General features: G+C 39.1%; 2 protein-coding genes across 2 annotated transcripts in view; one reads left to right on the top strand and one right to left on the bottom strand.

Annotated features, from left to right (window-relative positions):
• The window catches only part of NOC3L (NOC3 like DNA replication regulator), a 123,969-nt gene extending 117,469 nt beyond the window's left edge, over positions 1 to 6,500 (top strand). Inside the window, exons 19-21 of the mRNA XM_089687780.1 lie at positions 995 to 1,092; positions 2,976 to 3,060; positions 6,250 to 6,500. Of these exons, the coding sequence (XP_089543906.1) occupies positions 995 to 1,092; positions 2,976 to 3,060; positions 6,250 to 6,366 (300 nt within the window). The 3' untranslated portion in view covers positions 6,367 to 6,500. The remainder of the gene's footprint in view (positions 1 to 994; positions 1,093 to 2,975; positions 3,061 to 6,249) is intronic.
• A 209-nt stretch (positions 6,501 to 6,709) lies between these two features.
• Positions 6,710 to 18,272, bottom strand: part of PLCE1 (phospholipase C epsilon 1) — a 596,448-nt gene continuing 584,885 nt past the window's right edge. The window contains exon 34 of the mRNA XM_089687781.1: positions 6,710 to 10,092. Within this exon, the coding sequence (XP_089543907.1) occupies positions 9,944 to 10,092 (149 nt within the window). The 3' untranslated portion in view covers positions 6,710 to 9,943. The remainder of the gene's footprint in view (positions 10,093 to 18,272) is intronic.

Here is an 18,272-nt window from a genome sequence, read left to right as displayed (position 1 = left end):
GAAAGGAGTCAAGAAGGCAGAATACTTGCAAAGTCTTTGGCTTTAGGAGAGTCCAATTGTCCAAGCAAAAAACCTTGCCGTGGCTCTCATGTGTTCCTTGGTCGATGGTAAACTGAGAACTCATCCTAACAAGTCCTGTCAGTCCCTTTTCTGTGATACCAAGGGGGTGTGGATAGACCAACTGACCAATCATCCGGTTTATGGATGGATGCTGGAAGGCCACCACATTTACAATCTATTCCCAAATAGTTTCACACTAATATAACTTCCAGTATGTACAGGTGGTATTCTAGCAACTGGCAGATTAATATTCAGAATTATATTTTGAACCCAGGAATACCAAACACAGCGTACCTTGTCTCCCAGGTGGGAGGAGACTGATTTCTCCCCTTTTTGAATGTGCTAGGCCTAGGGTAGTCATGTATGATCTTGATTTATTTGGTTTGATATTCCCCAGTCAAATAAATACCTAATACTAATGTGTCCTGTTGAATTCTATGAATTGTCTTTGGAATTGAACATTGTGGAATAGACATTTTATGGCACACGCTGCATTCCTAGAGCCTTAATGACCTTACATGTCGTGTGATGGCTTGACTGAGTTATTGTTTTACGATAGGGCAGAGGAAAGTGTTTTTCATGGTTCCTGGAAACAGATTTCCTGCCAAGACTAATTAGCTGTTTATAGCTCTGGTCAGGTCTGGACACTGTAACGTTTAATGAACTTCAAAAGAACCTCTTATCTTAATTAAAACACAAAAAGACACAAAGTTACAGCTACAAATTCCATAGTTTGCAAAGGGGGGGAGGGTAGTAGGAACACTACTCATGAAACCTTCACAAGATGGCTGTCGCATACAGGTTCCATGTCCCTGTTGCGCACAATTGTTACAAGCAGCATAACCTATTTTGCAATTCCTGTGTGCCTAAATTGAAGATAAGGAAATATATTGTTATAAGCTGACAATAATAGTATATATTCATGTTCTTTTAGAGGCATTTCCATCCTGTTGTTCGGATACTTGCAGCTCACCTTTGTGCTGGGGCTCCATCGGAAGGTTCAGCAGCTCTGGGACAAACCTATAGCCGCAGGTAAGATTTTTACATTGAGAATAAGATCTTGTTTAAAATATTAGGTTGTCACCTCCTAGATGTTGAAGTGGAATGAACCAACTTTTGTATTTTTTACCTGCAAGTAAGCTTATAACAAAGCTTACCTGTAAGTAAAATGAATATCTCCTAAACGTGCACCGTTTAGGAGATATTTGCTCTTTTTGACAGCCACTCATGTGCTCTGATGGAACAACATACCTGTGTCATTCCTTGAGAGCACTGTACCATGGCCTGAGACTTCAGTGCGCATGCGTGGGAGTGATTTATTGATTTGGATGTATGCTCGGGGTCGCTGTCATGCTGAAAGGTGAAGTTCCTCGTCATGTTCAGCTTTCTAGTAGAAGCTTGAAGGTTTTGTACCAATATTGACTGGTACTGTTCATAATTCCCTCTACCTTGACTAATGCCCCAGTTCCAGCTGAAGAAAAACAGCCGCAAAGCATGATGCTGCCACCACCATGCTTCACTGTGGGTATGGTGTTCTTTTGGTGATGTGCAATGTTGTTTTTGCCCCAAACATCTTTTGGAATTATGGCCAAAAAGTTCAACCTGACTTCATCAAACCAGAACACATTTTCCCACATGCTTTTGGGAGACTTCAGATGTGTTTTTGCAACATGTAGCCGGGCTTGGATGTTTTTCTTCATAAGAAAAGGCATCAGTCTTGCCACTCTACCCCATAGCCCAGACATATGAAGAATACGGGAGCTTGTTGTCACATGTACCACACAGCCAGGACTTGCCAGATATTCCTGCAGCTCCTTTAATGTTGCTGTAGGCCTCTTGGCAGCCTCTGAGACCAGTTTTCTTCTCCTCTTTTCATCAATTTTGGAGGAACATCCAGTTCTTGGTAATGTCACTGTTGTGCCATATTTTCTCCACTTGATGATGACTGTCTTCACTGTGTTCCATGGTATATCGAATGCCTTGGAAATGCTTTTGTACTCTTCTTCTGACTGATGCCTTTTAACAAAGAGATCCATCTGATGCTTTGGAAGCTCTCTGTGGACCATGGCTTTTGCTGTAGGATGCAACTATGAAAATGTCAGTAAAGACCTACTAGAACAGCTGAACTTAATCTGGAGTTAATCAGAGGCGCTTTAAATGATAGCAGGTGTGTACTGACTCCTATTTAACATGATTTTGAATGTGATTGCTTAATTCTGAACACAGCTACAATCCCAGGTATAAGAGGGTGTACACACTTATGCAACCACATAATTTTAGTTTTTTATGTTTACTCGCCCCCCCCCGAAAGATTCAGTTTGTTTTTCAATTGAGTTGAACAGTTTATAGGTCACACAAAGGTGGAAAAAGTTCTGAAATGATTTATCTGTCTCATGTTTTTACATCACAGAAACCTGACATTTTAACGGGTGTGTAGACTTTTTATATCCAATGTATATAATGTACATTTACATCAGTCCCTGCCCTCAAGGATCTTACGTTCTAAGATCCCTAACTCATATTCATACATAATGTGGCCAATTCAGACGGAAGCATTTGAACTGAATATTGGGTGAAAAGACCGAAAAACCTTCATCTCCATCAGATGTTGTAGACCCTGTGTGTGGGCATAACTGCGGTTTCTTCTTAAAACCAGTGACCGTAACAGAAACAGACCAGAAAACCTTCTGGCATGATGTGGGTGAGGGATCCTAGGATAGAAGTGGATATACTAATGTAATTCCAGGCTTTTTTTCTTTTCCCAATGCTGAATACATTTTACTTCATGTGGAGAAGTGAGGAATCCTGTAGATCCAGGATTGGGTTTAAGTATTAATGTTGCCTCCATATTCCACAAAACCCCCTTATACATTTTTCTGTATTATTCACTTTTATATCTATTTAATATTTTGCAGGTCTGCCACAGAATTATTTAATGATTACAGTATAAATGGTATGACTTTCAATCCTCCAGTTTCTGAATCGGTGCCCAAGATAAAGGTATTTATCGAACAGTGACTGTAATTAACTTTTAATGTTCTTGTCATAGTGTCTCACTGTAACCACACTTGCTGTGAATTAATAGAGACCACACTGGACAGCCTTTATCATTGTCTAGAGAATGTGTTTTTGCTTTTTCTAATAGCAGCCAGCTACATTGCTGCTTTTCATTCTTCGGTGTATGAAAAGTACTTGCTATTGTGAACCTATTGTCTGCCATCCATTGTTTTCAGACCCTGGACCTTATTTATCAGATTGTCTGGGAATGTCTCATTCCAGTTACACAATTCAGATTTCAAACTCTTATTTTCTGCTGCAGTTTTAAATCTGGTTGCTATGGCAACAGTTATTTCAGATATTTATGATGAAAAAGTGTAAAAGGATGCATGGCTATAAGGCACTTGTGTCCATGGTTATAAGACCACAAGTTGAAGCATGATAAACTAAACATGGCATATTTGTAAAAGGTACTTTTTGATTAAATGATGCTCTTGGCTAATTTCAGGGGAAATGGAGCTATTAGTATGGTAATTTACTGTACCAATTATATTGAAAGCAGATCTTCAGCTAGATACATATATGTGAACTGTATTACCTTTTGGACAGATTTGCTATTCTGTTGAAGTGGTATTAAACCCCAAAACAATCATTCATTATATTGCAGCTTACCAATTCTTAGAAGAAAGCAAGGCTAAAAAAGAGAACCTATACAGCCATAACATCTATTTTCATCTGGTGATCCAGCCAGCAAGCAAGTCTGCTTTTCTTTTGAAAACCAAACTCTCCAGCAGAATGTATCAGTTTATATGGATTAGACAGACCATTTACCACTGACAGGGTTGATTATAATCAGCTACTACAAACGTTTGTTTTACGTTTGATTTTGAATAAAATCTTATTGTTTTAAAGTATTAGCTGGAGTTTTGCTTAAATATATTAGCAGATTCAAATACAGTAACAAATTGAACACCCCCCCCCCCCCTCCCTCCAAGACTGACACTGCTGCTGTCAGCTGTGCTTCAGTAATATAGGTGGTGTTTTACTGGCCAGATCACCAGGTGGGAACAAAGAGGAAAAAGGCCAACTAAAAAAACACTAATGCAGCCACCACATCTAATGATTGGTAAGCTGTGATTGGGTTTAATATCACTTTAAGCTAGTCTTTGTGGCTGCTAAAACCAGCTGCTGTGGTGCTTTCCTAAGCACACTGTAATATTCACTCTCACCACTTGTTCTCAAAGTCCAAAGCCATCAGGAAATGTCAAGCCATGATTAAAATGGTTGCCCTTTTGACAGTTGGGAAAAAAAATATTAGTTTAGAATGGATCCCTCTGCTTTAATAAAAATTTTATTTAGATTTCTGTATTGGGCTTGAATCTGGTAGGGATAGATGGGTCACAAAACTGCAGACAGCACTGCCAGGCCCTGTGTGACTGCTGCTGTGTAGGAGATGATAGGTAGCTAACACGAGGAGGAATTCATGCATTTTTGCTTTCTGTTTGGAATACCTAGCAATGCCTTCCTAAATGTCTTGGGTCCTCTGAAACCCGAAGCATACTGATATGCAAGTACTAAGGAAAGCCATTGTCTGTTTCACTTCCCCATGATGATTAATTGTCAGGTTGTTTACCATGCTCAAGGTAGTACTGTATGGGGAAAGACCAGGTATTAAAATTTGTAGGAATTTGATGGTGCCTGTCTCTCAGTACTATTTTCTTGCAATGGGGGTGCAGGCAAGCATTTTACTAGGAGGCTACACTTTACTGTACACACTACTTTTACATAAGTGCCCTAGTAACGTCCCTAAAGTAAAGTGTGCTAAAAACCAGCAGAATACAATTCAGCTTCAGTTTAAGAATGTTGAACACAGATCTAAATGGGATACTGAATGTCACTTAAAGCAGTATTAAACCCAAAAGCAAACTATTAGACTGAAGCTTATCAATTAAGTGTGATGGTGGAATTCGTTTTCTTTTTTAGGCCTTGTTTATTTGCAACTATTGATTCTCCCAGTAAGGCTTTTGTGTTTCAATAGAACAAACTGTCCTACAGATGTAGGTAGCATTTAGAGGGATGAGACGATCCATGTAACACTGACAGAGGTACTTAAAATGGCCATCTTTTATCCCCCCCCCCCCTCCCCCCAAATAAAGTTGCTTTAACTGCCTATAAAGTGAGAGCTGGAGCTTGGCTTCAATTTGGTAGTGTACCTGAATCTGATAGTACATCTAACACCCCCCCCAGGACTGACAATGCTGCTCTCCAAAGGTGCCCCTCAGCACCTATATCTAAAGTGGGGGAACTGTGGTACAGGACCTGTGTTACTGGCCAGACCACTAGATGAAAACAGGGAAAACCAGCCTAAAAAGAGAAAATGAAAACAGCCACCACATCTAATGATTGGTAAGCTGCAATATATTACATTTTGGGTTTAATGTCACTTTAAATGAGCTTCTAGCAAACACCAAGTCATGCTGAAAGCCTGCTTCTTTAAAGTGACATTTTGCACTTTCATTAAGATTCTGGGCTTAATGTTTTAATTGGGAATGTAACTTGTGGCCAGGAAAGGAAATAATCCTTTTGTCCCGTATCGTTTTAAAACATTTTAGATGTTTTTCTGTTTACTTTGTCATGTATTGTGATTTTCAGCTAAAATACTGTTTTTTGGTTTTTTTTTTCATAATGTATTTCAGTGATACTGTCAAGAAGAGTATATTGGCTAGTCAAAGCTGGCCATACACATGTACATTTTCGGCTGAGAATATTCATGAAAAAAGTCCTATGAAAATTCTTTTTTTCATTCAAACAACATTCATAGAATGTTCAAAGTTTTCCTTCCGGCCCCTTTGAATTTCCCCGTTACTGCTGTTGAAAACGAACATTGATTTGACCCCCACTAACTATTAGAAAATCAAACTAATATTCTTGAAACAAAAATCTGTAAGTGTATGGCTAGTTTAATATTGCATGAGCATGTTGCCACTTTCTGCAATGTTACATTAAATAAATATTTCTAGGTAGAAATAATTGGGTGGCTGTGCAGATGACATTCCTGGAACTTACCTTAGATTGTTTGATAAGCTCTTCAGGCAATGGCAATCTATGCTCTAGCTATAAACTAAACCTTTATAAGTCATTCCCCACCCACTTTTTTTTTTTGTCTAATTTTCTTGTGATCTTATGTTGCAGAGTATAAGAACATATGAACTTAGCAAGGACCTACAGGAGCTAATTGAGGAACATCTCAGCAAAGCATCTTCAGTCCAGCTGAATTATGTACCTGTTGTAAAAGAGCAGAGCACATGATTGCTCAGAAATATGAAGCAGAAGAGAAATTCCTAGACCACCCATTGTTGCAGATGCATGCTGCGGAGTTTGATCTTCTATTGACCGCTCCTTCAAGTAATGAGAAATCCTTGGTGTGTGCACATTCAGCAAGTTTTAGGTGGACCTGTCATTTGATACTGCAAGAACTTTGATATTTATCAACAGTATCAAAATGTTTATTGTGCCTTTCATTGTACATACATAGCTGCAGGGTGGAGCAATTTCAATAAAACATTCTGTAGCTTTTTTTTTTTTTTTTCTCCTGGCTGGTAACATTTACGACTTACAGTTGTTTGTTTCATTAACATACAGAAGTGCTTGATTCAGAACTAACATTTTTTTTATTTTCAACATATACAAATACAGTTTTCAAGTCTGTATACATAACAGTAGTCAAATCAATTTACAAAAACCAGCACATTGCTATCTGGCACAGAAAGTCAAAATATACACTCCAATCACTTCAAGACATGCACCAGACACTATTACTAGGAACACTGGAATAGCGGATTTAAGCAGTGCTATTGTGGATAAGCCCCAATTGCTTGTGATATCAGTGATTCAAAGACATTAAACATGTTTAATAAAATGAAGGTCATCCATTGCCCTGACAGGTGTGACATGGAGGGAGTTGGGAGCTAATATAAACACCCCTCACTTCCAAAGCCGTTTGTTTAAAATTGTAATCACTTTTGTAGCTCCCATACCATAGGATTGCTTTGGCCTTTTCGATCTTCACTTCCACGGACTGCAGGGGCATTTTACCCATGAGGGAGCAGTAAATAAAATACAATTTACCCTTCGCTTCCACCAAAAAAAAATCAGTTATACACAAGCCTGTAAATGAGAAAACAAAGTAAGCTGCTATTGCTTACCTCTCCTCCTGCAAGTTCTTGAATTTAGACTTTACTTGCCACATGCTTGCTCTGGGCTTAGTGCTCAGCATTAGTGGTCTACATATCTCTCTCAGTACAAGTTTCCTCTACTGTTGTACATTTAGATATGTTTTACCCTATGTTCCAATTCATGACATTATTAGTGTCTGTAACTGATTAGTCTGATAAACAAAAAAAAAAAAAAATTGCAGCAGTGGAATTCTATTCGGGTTGAGTTTGCTATTTATAAATAGGGTGAATTTCATTTTTTTTTTTTTTTTTTTTTTTTACACCCTACTTAACCCCTATTTTTAAAAGTAAACTGGGGAAGGAAATTATCACAAGATGGGCTGAAAGGCTACCAAAATGAAATGCTGCAATTTTTCACCTGGCTCTTTTATAAATCGCCCTAAGTACAGCAAACAATATAAAAGTTCCTCATCCAGGATTATATCATGCAAAACAAACAGGCTTTTTGGATGATCTGAATGAAAAACATTAAACTCCCATGTCCACAACACATTTATTGCTTCTGTAGTAATGTTTTCAAAATTGGACAACAGTTACAAACAAATGAAAGAAAACCCAGAAGCCCAATTCAGTCTGACTGCTCGGGAAGTATGCCACAAGAGGCCACTAAACTCCATTCCTTCCGTTTCACTTCTTTCATCCTATGACAAAAAAAAACAAAAACCTGTTCTCTTAGCATTACTAAAAACATAGTTAAACTTGATGCCATTGGTCAGTAACCTTGCTCAGAAAGTTAAGACAACTCTACTCTCAAAGAAAAAATTACTCCTAATAAAAAAAAAATAATAATGTAAACCCTCCCCTGATCAAACAAGCCTGGTCTGTCCATTCTGGTTACCTGTAGTGCCAGGTTTTCCATGTTCTCTTGCATTGCTAAGCCATAATAAACACATCAATGGCCAGGTAAGCTTTTAAATAGTATGAAAACACTCCACATACTGAATAGTTTATTATTTAAATTGTATAACCTTTACTTGAAGTGTTTAGGTTAATAATAGGCAGACATGCCTTGTTTTATGTTCAGTAAAAAATAAATATAAATAGTTATAAAATCTGCTGATAGCTAAAATGTATACTGGAATAGTATTAGCAACTCTTTCCAAAAAAAAAAACAAAACTATACAATACAGTTTTATAGAACGTTAACTCAAAAGGTAGCATGATTGCAGAAATCACCCCCCCCCTTGCACTTCACATACATCCTGACTCATTACAGTATTGCTATCTCCAAACAGCAGTGACTTTCCTCTCTCCACTTTTTGTCAGCCTTTTTGCTGTAAACACTAATGAAGATGTAGAGAGACACTATCACAGCTACCTTAGCAATGCAGGGGGAGCACGATGAGTAAATGTGAAAATAAAAGCCATTGTGATAGCTGCGCAATCACTAATTCCCTTTGACAAGTAGAGAAAGAAACAAAATGTACACATCCCCTTCTCTGGGAATGCAGCTAAAATAAAAGTATACAACAGAATTAAATTTATAACACTGAAAAATTCAGCTCTGGTAATCTGTGGCTTTAGAAAGCACGTAATATTTTGGTTAGACATTAAGAAGCCAGTAAAACATGAACAGTCCCTTGTCAACTTATAGTTTTTCAAATATATTGTTGCGTGTTACACAATGAATTTCTGTGTGTAGCCAAGTTACATATCAGATTAAAGACAAATCACATAATATAACTTACATATAAACATTGTTCTGCATCCCCATATAGGCTGATGTAATCCATGCCAGGAAAACACAAGGTTTATGGACTGTGGTACATGCACACATACAGTAACTGTATGGAGGCCCTTCATATATACAAAGGCCCTAAAGTTTGAAAAAGATTTATGCAATGTACAGAGGGTATTAAACTAACTATATTACTATGACCGTAAACAGATAATGTATACATACATGGTGCATCTTTTACAAGAAAAAAAAAGTGTTTGATGCTTTTATGTACTAATGTAATAAGGTGCTAGGTTTCAAAATAAGAGTAACATGAAATGGTAAAAACTCAATACTAAATAAATGAAATGATTCAAAATCAGTGAGCACTTCAGGACCAAACAACAGTCATAAAATGTGCTGCATGTGCGTGGTCTAGAAGTGATGCGTCAATAAATATAAAAACATGTTCCACAACTCCTAAAGAGGAAGCTACTTAACACACAGAATATGTGTAATTTCAGCAGCTCTCATTCAGTTTACAAGCACTTGTAATTATTCATAACTTCAGTGGTTTTAAGTTGCAGCATGTGCTATTTTATACCTTTACAAAAGAAAAGTGAAAACTACTGACACTCTTGCAGTGTGTATATAAGACATCAGGATACCATGCTGCTCTTACCATTTGCACCAGTAAGAAGGTATCACTGGGGTTCATTTCAGTGTAAGATGCAAACAACTTCATCTTGAGCAACGCCTGTGCATGACATTGTAGCAGAGATGTGAAGAAACATATTTCAATCTGCAAACCTGACAAGTCTTCTCTCCTTAACAAATATTTCAGCCACAAGCCTAGGAAGCCTACCATCTCAACCTGCATTAACCAGGCTCACCAAAAATCAGCCACTATCTAGACCGCGTAAAAGGAAATCCATTGTGATCCCCCCTTTCCTGAAGTATCTTCATGTGAAATCCAGAAGAACTGGCACTTGCATCATTTTGGCAGTTTCCAGTTTTTAAGTAGCTTATAGTACCATGTTGCATTTGGCTTCCTACAGCAGGATGGGTGTCTGTGGACATCTCTGTTATCTGCTGAATCAAGATCTTCTTTCCTGTTCTGCAATCCATAACATGTACAGTCACCTGCAATATATATTAACATACACATTGAATTTTTTAAAACTTTAAATTAAAAGGAAAAAAAAAGTTTTAACAAAACTAGCCTTGTTTTATGTTCTCTGTGTCCCTATAGGGAAGACTTGACAAAAGGAAGTGAGAAAATGATGCCAATGTGGACAGAGGCCGCAATAAATACACACAGCTGTTCTACTTTCCCTACTCAGACCAAAAACAGTTTAAGCTGGATTTTCTCTAATCAAGCACTATTGAAAATAGCAGGATCCTCATCAAATATTCATGCCCTACAATCCGTTTTTTTTTTTTTTTCCTTCCTTTCCTACCCAAAATCTGCTAGTCAATACCTGGTCTTCAAGATTATAGCTTGCATGTATGTTGAGGTTTGGTCTCGGAAAGTAAGATCTTATAAGAGGAAGACAGTTGAAGACAAGTTCCCAGCTTGCAAAATGTTACAGCGGGGAGGCCAAAAAGTATAGCTAGTGGATTAAATGCAGATGTACTAAGTCATCGGATCTTCATGTTCTGGGTTGTCAATGGGAGATATCATTGATCCTATTACTGAATTAAAAGGTGAATCAGAGAGGGAGGTATGGAGTAAATCTAATAATGTAGGTGTCCACACCATTCTAATTAAATTAGGTCTACCAATTATAGAGATGTGCACAAGGATAAGGGCAGTAAAATCTGTATTAATGGAGGAAATGTGGATACCCAGATAAGTGACCTATATCAATATTAGATGAAATAGGATAGGTATCCTCAAGGGGGTTTAAACACATACACCAGTAACAGTAGTAATACTGTAGGGGGTTTATTGTGCTGACAAAAATTAGGGGGGGGGGGCATCCCTGACTCATGACCCTCTGCAAATTAAAAGGAGGCGATAAGGAATTATTTACCCCTCATCCTGTCACGCAGACTGGCATATACAACATTTTACCAAACTATGATAAATTTGGCCATGAGCATAATTTTTTCAAACAGCCCATAACTACTCCCACACCACACTACTGATCTTTCCCCCATCAAGCGTATAAAAGACCCTACTTACCGCCGTTATCTTTGGGGACTTACATATATAAAGTGGAAAAGAAATTTCCCTGATCACTAGGGAATATACTTGACTGGGGCGTTTTTCCACTCCAGGCATTTGTACATAGGGGATATCATAACTTCTCATACTTGTATCATGCAATACTTTCTACCTGTTAATGACTGGCTTCAGAATTTGAGGTGGTAGAAGTAATACTTACACATGGATCTCTGCATACCTCTCATTCTTGAGTGATCTACCCATCAGAGGCCTTTTATCATCTGGGGCCCTGTGATATTTATTTCTGGTTTTCCAACACCATGAATTATGTACTGTGCAGAAGTTGCTCCCCATTTCTATTAACCTCCTTAGCGGTATTCCCGAGTGTAGCTCGGGGTAACATTTGAGTACCAAGAGCGGTAACCCCGAGCTACACTCGGGCTTACCATGCGGCATTGCTCAGGGAGTCCCTGCAGCACTTACCTTGTCCGTCGCTCCCACAATGTGTCCAATGCAGCGTCCCCGGCCATCTCCTCCGGCCGATGCCGGCTTCCGTGTTCCGGTCCCTGTGACGTCGGGACGTACGGGCGCCGGAACCGGTGGCAAATTTCATTTCATTTTTTTAAAAATGATTATTACATTGTAAAACATTGCTGTTTCAATGCATTTCACATACATTTTGTCCCTACTGCTTTGTCCTGTGCCCTGCCTGCATTTTGACTGTTCTTTCTGCCTGGAAACTTAGAAAAGTCCATGGCGTCCAAAAAGCATCCCTCTACGTCAAAAACGGTTTTAGACCAGCTAGAGAACAGCGATAGTAAATCAGAACCACTTGCAGAATTGAGTGATAATGATTTGTGGGGAAATTCGTCAGACACTGAAAACGATTTTGCGACTTTGCTCAGCGATGTGTGAATTTGCCTCTGTATTTCAAATTTCAGTGTTTTTGGTTTGATTATATCATTTAATTAAATGTATTATTATTTTTTATGATTATTTATGATTTCGTGTTTCAAATTTTATCCTACCCGGGATGTTTACTAGATTCTTGTTCGTACAGATTTCAGTGAGTTATTCCTAAAAATTACAGCCTACAATAAAAAACTACATATTTCCATGCAAAAAAATGGTACCGCTTTCAGCACAAAAAAATCGGAAATAATCATACCGCCGAGGAGGTTAAAGGCCAATTATTTAAGTGATGTGTAGACTACATTTTCTAATATGTCTTATTAGGCACAGTTTTATTCAAGGCTGTTGTAACTCAATGTCCTGACGGTTTGCGACAAAAGGAATCTGTCCTTAGAGTGCCCCATGTATCTCAACACCAAATCCAAGTTATCCTTGGAATGGTGTGGAAAGTACAGCAGATGCTAGCCTGTCAGGCTGATGTGTCGTCCAATACTCCCTGTCAGTTCAGGGGGATGTCAAAAAATGCCACAGCAGTGGTATACATAACCAAGGTGATTTCTAGCTTGGTAGTGCTCTTTCAAAGACCACTGGCTCCTCACGCCTTAGTTAGAGCTTTTGTGCAAGGAGTTCCTCACACTTTTTCACCAGTTTGCTACCCATTAATTCTGTGGCTCTTCAATCTGGTGTTGTCATTCCTGCAGAAGCCACTGTCTGAACCTAATCAGGATATTTCTCTCCTGTCATGCAAGGCTCTTTCTCGTGGCTATGACCTCAATTAGGAGGGTGCTTGAGCTTGTGGCTTTATCCTGTAAGGAACCTTTTTTGTATTTTCCAAGGACAAGGTTGTTTTGAGAGCACAAAACTCTTTCTTCTGGAGGTGGTGGTCTTGGCGTGTCATTGAAATCAGTAACTTAATATTGCCTTCCTTTTGTTCAGCTTCAAAACACCCTAAAGAGATCAGTTTCCACTGCCTGAACGTGGTTAAGGTTGTGTGAATCTATTTCACAGCTTCGATTCTTCAATTTGGTATCTCATGTTAGCTAAAGGCTCCCCGTGAAGGGACAGGCTGCCTTTTGCTTCACAATTGCTAACTGGATTTGACAAATCATCTCTTAAGCATATAACCTGAAAGGTAGGGTTCTTCCCTTTCCTGTGAAAGTCCATTCCACCAAAAGTGCTGATTCTTTGTGGGCTTTTCAACACCAGGCTTTGGTTTCCCCGGTTTGTAAGGTGGACACCTGGTCTTCTGATCCTATATTTGCTTGGTTTTTCCAGGTGTTCAGGCCTCAGTGAATGCCAACCTTGTTCAGATGAGCTCCAAAGAGCTGTCACTATCAGGGAAGCAAGCCATCATTAGGCTGAAAAAAACAAAACAAACCCATCAGAGAGAGAGCAAAAACTCTAGGCGTGGCTAAAACAACTGTTTGGAACATTCTTAAAAAGAAGGAACACACCGGTGAACTCAGCAACACCAAAAGACCTGGAAAACAACTATGGTGGATAACCAAAGAATTCTTTCCCTGGTGAAGAAAACACCCTTCACAACAGTTGGCCAGATCAAGAACACTCTCCAGGAGGTAGATGTACGTGTGTCAAAGTCAACAATCAAGAGAAGACTTCACCAGAGTGAATACAGAGGGTTCACCACAAGATGTAAACCATTGGTGAGCCTCAAAAACAGGAAGGCCAGATTAGCGTTTGCCAAACGACATCTAAAAAAGCCTTCACAGTTCTGGAACAACATCCTATGGACAGATGAGACCAAGATCAACTTGTACCAGAGTGATGGGAAGAGAAGAGTATGGAGAAGGAAAAGGAACTGCTCATGATCCTAAGCATACCACCTTATTAATGAAGCATGGTGGTGGTAGTGTCATGGCGTGGGCATGTATGGCTACCAATGGAACTGGTTCTCTTGTATTTATTGATGATGTGACTGCTGACAAAAGCAGCAGGATGAATTCTGAAGTGTTTCAGGCAATATTATCTGCTCATATTCAGCCAAATGCTTCAGAACTCATTGGACGCCGCTTCACAGTGCAGATGGACAATGACCCAAAGCATACTGCAAAAGCAACCAAAGAGTTTTTTAAGAGAAAGAAGTGGAATGTTATGCAATGGCCAAGTCAATCACCTGACCTGAATCCAATTGAGCATGCATTTCACTTGCTGAAGACAAAACTGAAGGGAAAATGCCCCAAGAACAAGCAGGAACTAAAGACAGTTGCAGTAGAGGCCTGGCAGAGCATCACCAGGGATGAAACCCAGCGTCTGGTGATGTCTATGCGTTCCAGACTTCAGACTGTAATTGACTGCAAAGGATTTGCAACCAAGTATTAAAAAGTGAAAGTATGATTTATGAATATTATTCTGTCCCATTACTTTTGGTCCCTTAACAAGTGGGAGGCATATATGCAAACTGTTGTAATTCCTACACTGTCCACCTGATTTGGATGTAAATAACCTCAAATTAAAGCTGACAGTCTGCAGTTAAAGCACATCTTGTTCGTTTCATTTCAAATCCATTGTGGTGGTGTATAGAGCCAAAAATGTTAGAATTGTGTCGATGTCCCAATATTTATGGACCTGACTGAAATAGCAGTCAGACATCACTAACCTGATCAATCACTGTTTTTGGTAGAAATTATATTCCTACATGGCAAATACAGAAACTGATAATTCAGGATGCATTTGGCCGAAAACTGAAATGGACCATTTTTAAAAAAAATATATTTTTATATAAATATATATATATATACAGTTGTGTTCAAAATAATAGCAGTCAGACATCACTAACCTGATCAATCACTGTTTTTTGTAGAAATATCTCTATATGGCAAATAATTTACTAGCAGGTGTAGTAGAGTAATAGAAATCCAACAGACCCAACAGTCATGACATGCATGCTGCTGATTCTGTGTAATTGAATCACTAATTGAAAGGGGCATGTTCAAAATAATAGCAGTGTGGAGTTTTATTAGTGAGGTCATTCATTCTTTGAAAAACAAGTGGCAATTACTGCCTTTATTTAAGGAAGGAAGGCAGCAAATGTTGTACATGCTGGTTACAGTGCATTTCTCTCTGAAATTCTGAGGAAAATGGGTCGTTCCAGACATTGTTCAGAAGAACAGCGTACCTTGATTAAAAAGTTGATTGGAGAGGGGAAAACATATAAAGAAGTGCAGAAAATTTTAGGCTGATCGGCTAAAATGATCGCAAATGTTTTAAAATGGCAACCAAAACCTGAAAGACGTGGAAGAAAGCAAAAAACTACCATTCGAATGGATAGAATAGCCAAAATGGCAAGGACTCAGCCAACAATCAGCTCCAGGAAGATCAAAGAAGATCTAAAGTTACCTGTGAGTACTGTTACAATTAGAAGACGCCTATGTGAAGCCAAGCTATCTACAAGAAGCCCCCGCAAAGTCCCACTGTTGAAAAAAAGACATGTGCTGAAGAGGTTACAATTTGCCAAAGAGCACATTGACTGGCCTAAAGAGAAATGGCGCAACCTTTTGTGGACTGTTGAAAGTAAGATTGTTCTTTTGGGGTGTAGTGGCCGGAGACAGTTTGTCAGACGACCCCCAAACACTGAATTCAAGCCACAGTACACTGTGAAGCATGGTTGCGCAAGCATCATGATATGGGGACGTTTCTCATACTACGGTGTTGGGCCTATTTATCGCATATCATGGATCAGTTTGAATACACCAGAATACTTGAAGAGGTCATGCTGCCTTATACTGAAGAGGAAATGCCCTTGAAATGGGTGTTCCAACAAGACAACGACCCCAAACACACCAGTAAATGTGCAACATCTTGGTTTCAGACCAACAAGATTGACGTTATGGAGTGGCCAGCCCAATTCCCGGATCTTAATCCAATAGAAAACTTGTGGGGTGACATCAAAAATGCAGTTTCTGAGGCAAAACCAAGAAATAGAGAAGAACTGTGGAATGTAGTCCAATCATCCTAGGCTGGAATACCTGTTCACAGGTGCCAGAAGTTGGTTGACTCCATGCAACACAGATGTACAGCAGTTCTCAGAAACAGTGCTTTTACAACTAAATATTAATTAAGTGATTCAAAGGAAAGCAAAATCTTCAAACATTTTTCAGTTTATATAGTGAATGTTTGTAAAGAAGAATACAAACACTGCTATTTTTTTGAACAGTCTAATATTCACTTTTCTTCAATTTTTTTAGAGCAACAACACAAATTTGTTATATTTTTCTTCATGTTTTGATTTGGAATAGAATGTGTAGTGTTCCCAAAGCATTTGTGTGTATGGAAATAAAAGCTATTAGAAGGATTTTGAGCTTTATTCACTTTTTTCAACACACAACTGTACATGGTATTTTTCAATACATCCTGCTTCTTACATATACAGGGTTGTGGAAATTTTTGAAAAAATGACTTGTCCAGGGACTACATCAGTGCCCCAATCTACTTGTCTTGTTTACATTTTTTTTAATGTTTGTTATCTAAACTATTTAAATCGGAGGTGATATTAGGAATGTTTGGGGCTTTTAAAAACAAAAGAGGCTTTATGGTGACTTAAACGTGTAATAATTTTAACATTGCACTGTTTATCTCCTGCTCCCCTTCCTGTCAATCTCCAGCATCAGACCCGGGGATTAGCAGGGAGGGGAGAGACCTTGCAGTGTAATGAGCACCAATTGGCTGCTACTCAGGAAAGGGTGAGTCAGGGCTTATCCTTTATCCCTTTTGCTGCCAGAGCCGATTTTGAACAAGTTTAAAAAAATAATTTTAGGCCTGAAGATTACATAAAACCCCCAAATATTATATATTTTCTGAAAGCAGAAATTTCAGTAAGATATACAAGTAAGTTAATTTTAGGGCACAAAAAAGCAATAAATTACCCTATTTTTTGTAAAATATAAAAGATGAGGTTGCAGCGAGTAAATAGATATCCAACTTGTCAAACCTTAAATTTGTGCGCTCTCGTGAAACGACAACATTCAGTACCCTATATTTTCTATAGGTCGAGACTTTTAAAGATCCTTATAGGTCACCAGTTTAGTGTTATGGACAATGTCTGGTGCTAGAATTATTGCTCTAATTCTGGTGTGTGTGGCGATATGTGACGTGTATCGCAATCGGCGGTTACAATTTAAAAAGAAAACTTTTTCTTTCATCACATAAGGGACGTGTCTGCTCTCCTCCCTGGTCCTGGGCCCACAGATGGGTAAGCGGAGCCCAGGAGACCTCACGGGGGGGGGGGGGGGGGGCGTGATGAAGAGGCTGCACTGACTGTGTTGAAGCAATTGGGCCCAAATGCTTCCACCTGCCAGGTTAGCCCGCTGCTTGCCCGCAGCAGGGCTAAAGGTAGAAAAAAAACGACATGTCCCAGGCGTCAGGAATCGAACATCCCTGATATAACATCATTTTAATTATTCTTCTGTTGCAATGTTACATTCCTAGATGATGATGAACTTGAGAGACATCTTGCACAAAAGTCTTAACCAATGAACAGGAGACAAGCAGTGTTTCAAATAAGACTGCAAGTTCCAAGATTTGCTTTTTTATTGTGCTCGTGTCTAAATGTCAATCGAGGCCTTATTGCAGATAAGTTAGGACGTGTGAGAACAGACCTTACAGGAGGTAGACTGCATAGTTCCTTAGGACAGCATGGGAATCTGAGAGACTCCTGTCTCTTAAAACCAGAGCTTCAACAGCCATTCCATTAAAGCCAGCATCCACGAAGCAGGGTGGTAAAATTGTCCCTGGGACAGAAATCTAGTCAATCTGGAAGAGCCCATGGGCGGGGTCGCTCAGAAGTTTGATTAGGTTGTAGTACCATATCTGCCTGGACCAGTTTTAGGGCTACAAGGATCACTGGCATACCCTCTATCTTGATCCTTTGGAATACATGGGGAAGGACTTTCAGAGAAGAGAAGGCATAGATCAGTCTGTACTTTTACCAGAGAATTTCTGCATCTGAAGACAAAACTGTCCAGTTTGTTGTTGAATCTGAAGGCAAGGAGGTTCACCTTCAGCATTCCCCAACTGTGACACAGGTCCTTAAATATATCCACATGTAGGGATCATTCACCTGGGTCTAGGTGCTGCCAGCTGAGGTAGTCTATCTGCCACTTGTTCATGCCTGGAATGTGAATGATGGCTAAGATTGGGATTTGAAGCTAGGCTAGAATTCTTTACAACCACTCTTAACACAGCAACACCTGGTTCTTCCCTGGTGATTGATGTGCACCACTGC

The sequence above is a fragment of the Staurois parvus genome, unplaced genomic scaffold (genome assembly GCF_062004578.1).
Source record: "Staurois parvus isolate SC_StPar_1 unplaced genomic scaffold, SC_StPar_1.0 ptg000437l, whole genome shotgun sequence".
Classification (NCBI taxonomy): Eukaryota; Metazoa; Chordata; class Amphibia; order Anura; family Ranidae; genus Staurois; species Staurois parvus.
Note: the sequence above shows the minus strand (reverse complement) of the source record. Positions and strands in the feature narration are given on the sequence as shown.